The sequence below is a fragment of the Oncorhynchus nerka genome, linkage group LG1, assembly GCF_034236695.1.
Source record: "Oncorhynchus nerka isolate Pitt River linkage group LG1, Oner_Uvic_2.0, whole genome shotgun sequence".
Lineage (NCBI taxonomy): Eukaryota > Metazoa > Chordata > Actinopteri > Salmoniformes > Salmonidae > Oncorhynchus > Oncorhynchus nerka.
Genome location: NC_088396.1, coordinates 13,002,757 through 13,012,929, shown reverse-complemented (window position 1 = coordinate 13,012,929; position 10,173 = coordinate 13,002,757). Strand labels below are relative to the sequence as shown.

General features: G+C 39.4%; 1 protein-coding gene across 1 annotated transcript; it reads left to right on the top strand.

The window, feature by feature from the left end:
- Positions 1-3,919: 3,919 nt before the first annotated feature.
- Positions 3,920-9,725, top strand: LOC115143133 (CD302 antigen-like). The gene is made up of 6 exons (XM_029683282.2): positions 3,920-4,319; positions 6,506-6,631; positions 6,797-6,907; positions 7,482-7,664; positions 7,980-7,997; positions 8,154-9,725. Exons 1-6 carry the CDS (start codon positions 4,229-4,231, stop codon positions 8,342-8,344), a joined length of 720 nt encoding a protein of 239 aa, XP_029539142.1. The 5' UTR covers positions 3,920-4,228; the 3' UTR covers positions 8,345-9,725.
- The last annotated feature ends 448 nt before the right edge of the window (positions 9,726-10,173 follow it).

The window sequence follows — 10,173 nt, the reverse complement described above, 5'->3', positions numbered from 1 at the left end:
ATTTATTACATTCAACAGTCTGATGATTTTGAATGGATGGGTGTCTATGATTGCTCGTTCTGTCTTCGCTCACACAGGGTTCGATCTAAAATGGCTGCCTGGTCTCAGGTCCTGGAGGGCTCCTGAGGATAATAACAGGATATTCATGTTTATTGTTCTTTTTTAGATGAGATGTCTACTGGACATATTTGCTAAGTGGGTTCATGTGAGTTACCAATCAGTCTTGTCCATTGCTACAGTAACTTGTGTTCACTTTAATAAAAACAAATGGTACAAGTTTAAACCATTCAGGCATTGCTGAAGAATTTCTGCAGTGGATGTGCAGCAGACATCGTGTCTATGTTCCCTGTTGATGTTGTCTTCTTTATTAATGTTGTGTCTCTAGTCTTCTTTTGTCTAGAGCTGTGGCTTTCGTATACACCACTGAGCTCTCTGCCATTCCAGCTCTCACCAACATTTTTCTCACTTCTTAATGTCTTGCGCCTTGTTTATTTTTCACTGGGAGCTTTGGATGAATTAATGAGACACTAATTGTATTCATCATTTGAGTCGTGGTAGGCCGCCTACAAGTAAGGATCTGGCTATACAACCTAAGAATGGGTGGAGTTGACTGTGCTTCTTATTTACATCCAGTCAGTAATTTCAGTTGAATATATACGTAAAATATGTTCCTGTGTGACTATGACATATTTATACTGTAATTTATCAAATATAAAGAGGCCCTCTGCAAGCTTTCAGGCAGCATGTTATCCTACTGGGTTGCAATCACTGAAATCTGTACAATTGATGTACTTATGGCACCATCTAGGGGACTTAATGGGTTATTCTGTAAATCAATGTCCTCCTGGGGCCCAACTCCTTTATCAAAACAAAACATAACAATAAAACCACTTCTCCCTTAATTAACATGTTGTTGTTTCCTTCTCCACAATCTATAATACAATTATATAGAATGAAATGCAGGTACAATGATATTCTTCAACTTCCCAATCATTTTAGGTGGTGCATTAAAAATGTAAAAGGGAGTTGCTGCATAATCATTTGCTTTGACAAGCTTCAAACATACACTGAACTTTGCAAGCCTACTTTTTAGAGGGAACATGTCAATTCAGGCACTGGCAGTGGTGGATTTACCATTAGGCAACTAAGGAAATTGCCTGAGGCCTCACGTCATCAGTGTGCCTCGTGAACTTGGCATACTTACACTAGTTTAATAATACATTATTTATCTTATCTTCCTCCTCTGCTTGAGGCCATCTTCTGCTTGTGAGTAATCTCCAATGTGCACTCTTAAGCAAATAGATCGTTTTTGTTCCCCCCGAATTTGGCTGTAGCTTTTGTACGGTTGGTGATATTAGCTTTTACGACCCCATAACTGAAAGCTAATAACTGGAGTGAATATGCAGAAGACATCAAGTCTATGTTCCCTGTTGTTTTTGTCTTGTTATTTCCCTCTACGATGCTCACAAGCAGTGCAAGACACGTTAGAAGACAAAATCGCATCTTTCGGAGACGCATAAAGATGGCAGCCCCCATGCACTTTCCACAATCGCCGTATTGTACATTGCTCTCTGTTACTCTATTTTTGTATTGTCATTAGCAGGGTATACATCAGGGTCGGCTCAAGACATAAGCGACATAAACTGAACTCAGTTGGGGTCTCAACTTACTGTTGAGGGTTATAAGAGTAGAATACACAAAGTGCAAGTTTGAAATTTGGCTGTGGATCAGCAGTTTTTCTCTTGTTTTGTCAGTCACTGAGAGTCACTCAATTAGCATTTTCAGCCAAATTTAGCTGACAGATATCATTAACATGGCATAAGGCATGCAAAATGTGTAGTTTTACAGGAAATTAGCTTTAGATTTGCACAAATGCATCTCTGCCCCATGGCAAAATGAGTAGAATTGCATGAAAAAATTGCAACATTTTCTCTCCACCGCATGGTCAATGTGTAGAACTGCAGAAAACTTGCTTTAAAACGGCAACATTTTCTCTACGCCCCATGTGTAGAATTGCAGGAAATGTACTTTCAAACGTACATTTTTCTCTCCAACGTCAAGAGGGAAGCCCCCCAACCAAATCTTGCTTAGGGCCACCAAAAGGCTTGGGCCGGCCTTCGTATACATGATCACAATTTTAGCTCCAAGACCCCAGCCATTTGAAATAAACAAAAAAGTAGGTTGTGCTGATTTATTGGCGCATTGAACCATGTTGCGCGCCTTACTTTAAAAACTCTATGAATAATGCTAAAACAATGACGTCATATCTGAATTCTGACATATTTATACATGTTTACCACTGAAAATAATGCAGATATTTTTTTCTACACACATAATTATTACCTAATACCTGATCTTTTCTGATGGTTTCCCGAACTTTCCAATACCTCTTTGATGCATTTCACTCACTTTGTGATGCAAATAAGAAATGTTCCACCTTTCCCATATTCAAGTCAATTGACATATTTTCTTATTAGCCTTATGAACATAAAAACTTGGTTGCAGTTTGTATCTGTGCTAGAATAGTTTAAAAGTCCATCAAATGAACTAATATATAGGTATTGGTCTATATTGCAAAGAAAATATCAGATATAGGTATTGGCCCAGAATTTACACATCATGAATCCCTAAATTGAAAGTGTTAAAACAGAATAATTAAAAAAAAATATTCAACCAACTTTGCACAACTCTTAGGGCAACAGATATCCATGATCTTTGTCAAAATTGCTCATGCTCAGTAAATTTGGTTGGGAATCATTGATGGACAGCAATATTCAAACCTTGTCTCTGATTTGTCAAGCTAATCTAAGTCAGGACTGACACTGGACCACTCAGGAACACTCAACACCTTTTGGAAAGCCCTTCTGGTGTGTCTTAAAATGTTTGTAATTGTCCCGCTGATAAATAAAACTCTATCCCTGTGTTAGATTTTCAGAAGACTGAGGTTTTCTCTAACTTTTTACCTGGGCTTTGCTCCTTTCATTGTTTTTATTTTTTATCCTGACAAATTCCCCAGTCCATTCCAGTGACAAGCATACCCATAACACTGCAATAGTAGATATAATTTTAAGGCAGCAAAATTTGAAGACTGTGCAAGGGGTGTGTAGACTTTCAGAAGCGACTGCCCTTCTTTAGGCCCGCAAATTGCTTTTGACAAACAAATCGGTCTGGAAAAAAATCTGTGCTGTCTGTTGATTTTTTTTTTTATCCCTGTGTGGCCCTCAAACCAAAATGATTGCCAACCCCTATTCTATGTGGTGATTCAAAGACATTTAGTAATGGAGGGCATTTCAAGTCTTTCCAGTTAGCATTTTCATTCTGCTTCGTTCACCTGAAATAGCTGGCTCCGAATAGCTCTTTGTTCAGCAGCCCTAGGCCTCTCCAAATCTGCCCCTGGGCACTGGGGCGAGTATTTACCACTATTTAAAGTTAGTGGGGTTGGATTTAATTTCAACGTGAGATGCTGCAACGTGGTCTCAGGGCAATTTGTATTATTTGTACGTGAAGCTCCATTTAGTATGATATGTTACACTATTAGGTTACATTATGATTGACACAGCGGTCGTATCCCCCATGCGACTCAAACATGCAACCTTTGCATTGCTAGACGGTCGTGGATTACGCCTGTCCATATAGTTAAGGGATTAAAAAAAATGTATTAACAAATATCTACAAACAAAAGAGGAATAGTCACATCCAAATACGCATACAAACAAACTATTTACATTGCCAGGAGCCTGCCCATATAGTCACATGCTCTATCTCAAGACAGCACTGACACGTTTTTGACCAAATTTGGGTGAATGATGCGTCTTGCCACCGGAATTAAATTGATTGGCCCAAGGTGGGAGAGCTGTAGTAATTCACTGATATGTGTTAGTCACATGTGATATCTCAATTAGCCCAAGAGGGTGGCGCGCTGCATCATTCGTGGGGGACGGCATGTTTTTGTTGCCTTGCTTTTTGTTTAGTTTTCTATGTTGTTTCCGGAAGTTAGAGGGTGTTAAAAGTTTTGGGATTTCCACCTTTTGTTTTCTGAGTACAGTAGTGGGCGGCAACAGAGATACTTTTGAGGAGATAGGAAACTCCTTGGAATCATATTTACGTCCGCTGTGTACGTTTCCCGTTCGTAATATCTCTGGCGGCAACACAACTTTTCAGGAAGTAGTCCGTCCTAATACCACACCGAAGAAGAACATTTTGGAGCCATGATTTGGAGCTTGCGAACATGGAGTCACTGAAGGAATGTCGTCTTTGCCCCATATATTTATGCAATTTCCTTTTTGTTGTTGCTTGTTGGCAATCTACTCTAGCTGGTGGTAAGTCGAACTAGTATATTTATTTTAATCGGAATTGTATTGTTTAAAACCGGATGCGAAATGTTCTTTACTCATCGGTATTGTTCGAGAAAACAACTAGAAGTTGTTTCATTTTAAACTTGGACGAAAACCTGTCCACACGGTTTCCTGCTGAACAAATGTGTAACATTTTACTGTTGCGTTGCGCACGATAATAATTCCTGTTTTATAGGGTTTCATTTTTTTGTCTGATTACATGCCAGATTTGCTAGTTTTTATTAGAGGGTGACTTGGCTTGTAACCAAGTTCGGACATCACGAGGTATAAGGTTTAAACAAACAGTAATGTGACCCTAATTTCCAAAGGAAGCAGGAAGTGTGTAGTCTAAAAACCACACTCAGTAAAATGTGCTTAGACTGTTCTCAAAGTGGGTCCACATACAAAATGTAAACAATCAATTAATTACATGGGATTAGTGCCAGTGCCAAATTGACAATTGCAGGGATATTGGAGTATTTGAAGTAGAAATGTACATTTAGGCAGGGATTAGGAGAAAGTGACTAGCAGGATAAATAATAAATAGTAAACCGTTTGGAAGCAGCATAAGTGGTGGTGAGTGTGAGCTCAAGAATGTCAGCATAGGTGTGATAGGTGAATGGATATGTATGTAAACAGGGCTGAAAAGTGACTAGTTGCAGGAATATATAAATAATTATGGTAATATACTAATGTATATATATAAACATGTAATAGTGATAATATTGCACTTGATTGCTATATGACAATTTAATACGTGTGCCTGTTGATTTTCCTGACACTATATTAACCTGTTGAGAACAGGTTGAAACCCACATGAAACATTTATGGACATTTTGCTAGCTAGCTCATTTGTCCTGGGAGATTAACATTGGGTTGTTGTTTTACCTGAAATGCACTTTAAAATTATTTTTGTTGCTGGATCTTTGTAGAATTGAGTCACACAAAATTGTGTGTTCTCTACTCCGACAGTTAATCAAAGAAAACTGAGTTTCCCTTTTTTATCTGTAGATTAATCTCTCGTTTTTCATTCTTCTGAGGATTTTATATGACGTTTGGCAACGAACTTTAAGATGCATTACCGCCACCAACTGGATCATATTTTATCGCCTGGCTACACAGACGCCTGCCAGCAGTTTGGATTAAACGATTGAATAGCATGTATGTGTACATTTTATTTTGCAGCGCACGCAACACGGGCGGTTTAGTCAGTATGTAACCCTGCATCTCAGTGATAGAGATGTCACTACAGACACCCTGGTTCGAATCCAGGTTGTATCACAACCGGCCGTGATTGGGAGTCCCGTAAGTCGGCACACAATTGGCCCAGCGTCGTCCAGGGGTTGGCCGGTGTAGGCCGTCGTTGTAAATAAGAATTGGTTCTTAACTGTCTTGCTTAGTTAAATCAAATAAAAATGAATTGCATTACATTGAGCCATTGGACGTCCCATTTAGCCTTGTTTGGCAAATGCCCTGCCGCTGTCCAAAAGCTCCGTCTAGACGCAAATACGCCTCGCGGTTTTGGAAATGTAACTTTTATGTAAGTGAGAAATAATACATTTTTAAGTACAAAAGACACACTTAATGTACACAGTTTAGGAAAGTTTCCCCCAGCTGTATTTTGAGAAATGCATGCGATCCGGTCAAATGGAAACGCGAGCACAAGGCGAGAGGATGTGTCAAAGCTGAGGCAGTGTGCGAAAAAACAACCAGGTGCAACTTTGCTGAACTGCGAACGGTTGGTGTATCTTTTGCATTTGAAAGGTTCTTTCTTGCTTATATGAAAGTTAAGTTCCAAGGGTTTGAAAAACCGTACCACTAGCAAGGATTAATCCAGTTTCTAGACGTTAAAACCGAGCGCCGGTATTGTAGTTCACATGGAGCCACCTGTCCTCCATACCATCAGGTGAGAACCCCAAGATGGGCACCTGCTATAAGCCACCTTGGGTTCTCGAGATGTATTGGATGTTGCACTAAAGTCTCTCTCGCTTAACAAAGTCAAACATACATCCTTGTTCGTCATTCACGTCCCTACTGATAAAACGGTCACTTGCTTGACTAGTTTGTGCAGGTTGTTGGAAATGTAAGTTGAACCAGGGACGCCTAACTTTGTTTGAAAGTGGATGTAGAAAACTATAGTGGTTTTGTCTCATAATTAACTCTCTGCACAGACTGTCCTGCAGATGGGCGCACCTGGGTGCCTTTCAGACAAAGATGCTACCACTTCGTCCATGGAGAAGAAGACGTGGCAAAAAGCTATACGATTGACGCTGCGAAAAACCTCTGCTCGGGATATGGTACTCCGACGCCCCCGATATGAAGTTGTCTTTTTATTCCATAATGTTACACCTTTCTTATTGTTATGTATTAGATGAAAGGCTATAATTGAATTGAACTATTTCAAACTACTCTCAATGTTAGTTTTCAATTGCCACAGATTGTCCTATGTTGTCTCTCTTTAGAACTGTTGAGTGTCCAAAGTGCAGAGGAGAATAATTTCATCACCAAGTACAGTCCGCAGGTGTGGAAAGGCAACATACACGTGTGGTTGGGCATGTATTATGACAGTGATGGTAAGTACTTTTAGATGTAGGAGAAAATATGACACCTCCGTATTATGAATTTTACTTTGCCATATCACTTAGTTGTACAGTATAATGCGCTCACTTGACCCACTGCCACAATTCATATTAAACTAGGCCTTGGGATCAGTGTTTATAATATTTGTAACATAATGAGTATTGTGAGTACATTTCTTTGCTAATAAGGTCCATCAGGTCTTGTACACTTTGACAGTAGTGCCAAAACTGCCTGGAAAGAGTTTTGGTTTTGTCAAGCATGACTAATGCAGCTGTCCCATTTTTGAACTGCACAATGTCAGGAAATCCAGTTTTTTTTTTTATGAAGTTGTAGGAGGATGAAAAAAAGAAGCTCAAATAAACTGTGATCCACACCCAGATATTAACGGCTTTCATGTGGAAAAAACGCAGACACCGATGATTTTATTTGAACAAGGTTGTTTTGACTGTGTATATCTTCTCTGTGACGATATCTTTTTGGGGTTATGAAAGGTGAAATTAAGAGAGAGAATAAATGGTCATTGCTATTTTTCTAAAATTTGATGTCTTGGTTTATTTGTCTGATAAGATGATGACTTTAAGTGGCAAGATGAAACTGGTCTGAGCTTTAATAACTGGGGGAATAACTCCAGTGAGTCTGAATTGATTCCCATGGACACCTGTGTGGCCATGCACAGCAGCACAGGGGAGTGGATGAAAGTCAGCTGTGTCGAAAACCCAGAGAATGGCGTGGTCTGTGAAACTGCTGAAAGTAAGACCCTATTTTTATCAGCATTTGTGAACCATAACCTTTCTACTCTTAAGAGACGGGACACACCATAACGAATGTCGCCCGTGCGCAGTGGCGGCCGCCATGTTCTTTTAATTTCCCAACAATTACACATTTTGAATCGCAGGTGATCTTCGTTATGGTGTGTCCTGCTTCTAATAGCTCTGTTGACATAAATCCACTGCAGCAATATGTTGTGTCAGTTTGATTAACAAGTGGTTGCAGATTTATTTTCATTTCTGAATAATTTTTTGTCATGTTTCACTGATATGATGTTCCTTTCTTCTTCAAACGCAGAGAAGGACAGCAAACTTGGTAAGTGAAGTGAGGCCATTTTCCTTTCATTTGTTCTTAGATAGTCATAGAAAGACTGAATAGAACATGTGTCCCAGCCTGTTCTATTCATTATATTTCTATAAATACAGTAAGCTCAATGGTGACTTATCCCTGCATTGTTTTTTGTGCGCTCAGCTCCCAGTCCACTGCTTTCAGCTCTGGTAATTCTCAGTGTGATCGGAATCATGGGGATCTCTGCAGTCTTTTGGTTCCTGCACCAGAAGCACCAACACGGTACCGTCCTCACGTCATTCGAGTACCACCCCCCGTTCAGGTCTCCCACCTCTGACGAGGCCTGCCTAGTGGAGACTGATGACATGGCTTAGTGGGAAGTCCTCTTAGATTATGCTGTGTGCAGTCACTCTTGGAGGAGAGGACTCTGAGAGAAAAAGATGACCTTAATTGAGGCAGGTTCCATTGTCCAGGAGAGATGATTTGACAGCTAAAATAACATGCCACGTGTCATTCCATCGCAGTACCTTTTACCACCAACTAGAGCCACCGTCTGGTCCTTTACACCATTGCCTGGGCTCCTTTATGGATATTGGGTCCGGCTGCTTAGGTCCTTTACACCATTGACTGTCTGAATGGGCTCTCTTATGGATATTGGGTCCGGCTGCTTAGGTCCTTTACACCATTGACTGTCTGAATGGGCTCTCTTATGGATATTGGGTCAGTCTGCTTTTTTGAAGATGTATTATTTTAATTATGGATGTTTGTGTTTGCCGAACAGGATCCTAATGAAAGTGTGTTTTCAGAAAACTTTCCTTCAGAAAATCTGGTTTCATAGTTCAGGGTGCCCTAAAGTCCATTACTGTGAATGTAGACTATCATTTGCTTGCAGTTAGAATTAATTCAATATTGAATTGTGAGAATCGCTGTTTTCAATCTTCAAAGACATTCGGTCTCCTGTTGTTTTTTGTTGTCTGCATCTGCATACAATTTGTGATCTTTGTACCGCATGGCGAGTCCGATTTGAAAAGTTATCATTATCTTATCATTAACATCTTCATGTTCTATTGCCCTTGTAAGTGTTCATACTTTTCAATGATTTTATCTCTTCCCCTAGTGTCCAGGCTTCAAATGTCTTAGTGTTCGATTTAAGAGATAAATACAAGTAATTGAAATTACAGAGGGATAATCCATCATTTATATCTCAAACAAACAGATTAAGGCTTGTCAAAGAGCCAGATTCAACCAGTGTGCATTTTCTCAACAAAAAAAGGGGGATCTCTGTGTCCCATTGTTTGCATGCTGCTGTAACTTAGTTCAAAGCATTCTTTGTGGCGATTGTCAATGTACTGACAAGCTTTTACAGATTACATTTATAATAGATATTATTTTTTTGTGCATTAGTCTGTAGTGACATGCATGATGGGAGAAAACAACATTTTAGTGAGGATCGTTTGACCTGAACCATCTCCTTGTTCCGACTTCCTAAATAATCATAAAAATTTTTACAAAGCTATTAATCCAAATTCTAATGGACTAATTTTGGTATGGTCAGTGCCTTTGCTAATGCATTAGTGATCCAGTATGTTACAGTTTGTGGAGTGGGCCTAAAATTGTGTATTGACAGAACTACACCCTCATAAGGTCTTTTGAATGTCTGAAAGCTTTTTGCTAATTACTGTGCAATATTCATTTAATTTGGCTTTAGCTAAGCCCTATTTGTTACTCAAAATAAAGTTTGGAAATCACCTGTGAGTTATGGACCCGCTTGTTTTTTTTTGATTGACTTGTGTGAGTGTCTCATCTTGTGGGCAAACATGGTTGGTTACCTTGGGCTTGTTTTGAGATTTCATAATGGATGAAATTGCAGTCAAAGTAGTTGTGCGCATGTTGCTTCTTTGACAAGTCTGACAATTTGCAGTTGTCATACTGACAATGAACAAGTCGACATGGTTAACAATGTTACATTAATGGAATCTTAAAGTAATCCCTCATCTAGCTGTGTTTACACAAGCAGCCCAATTCTGATTTTCTTCTCACGAATTGGTATTTTGATCAATCAGATTGGCTGTGAAAAGATCTGTGTTAGGTCAAAAGACCAATTAGTGGAAGAAAATATCAGAATTGGTTATATTGGTCCCCCCCAGATTTTACAACCCTAACTGATCCCACAGTGCAACACTTGCAAACAATTGATGCCAAC

Coding starts and splice junctions, on each gene's coding strand:
- LOC115143133 (XM_029683282.2), top strand. CDS start 4,229: ATGGAGTCACTGAAGGAATGTCGTCTTTGCCCCATATATTTATGCAAT. Junction 4,320..6,505: donor GCAATCTACTCTAGCTGGTG/GTAAGTCGAACT, acceptor CTCTCTGCACAG/ACTGTCCTGCAGATGGGCGC. Junction 6,908..7,481: donor CATGTATTATGACAGTGATG/GTAAGTACTTTT, acceptor TTGTCTGATAAG/ATGATGACTTTAAGTGGCAA.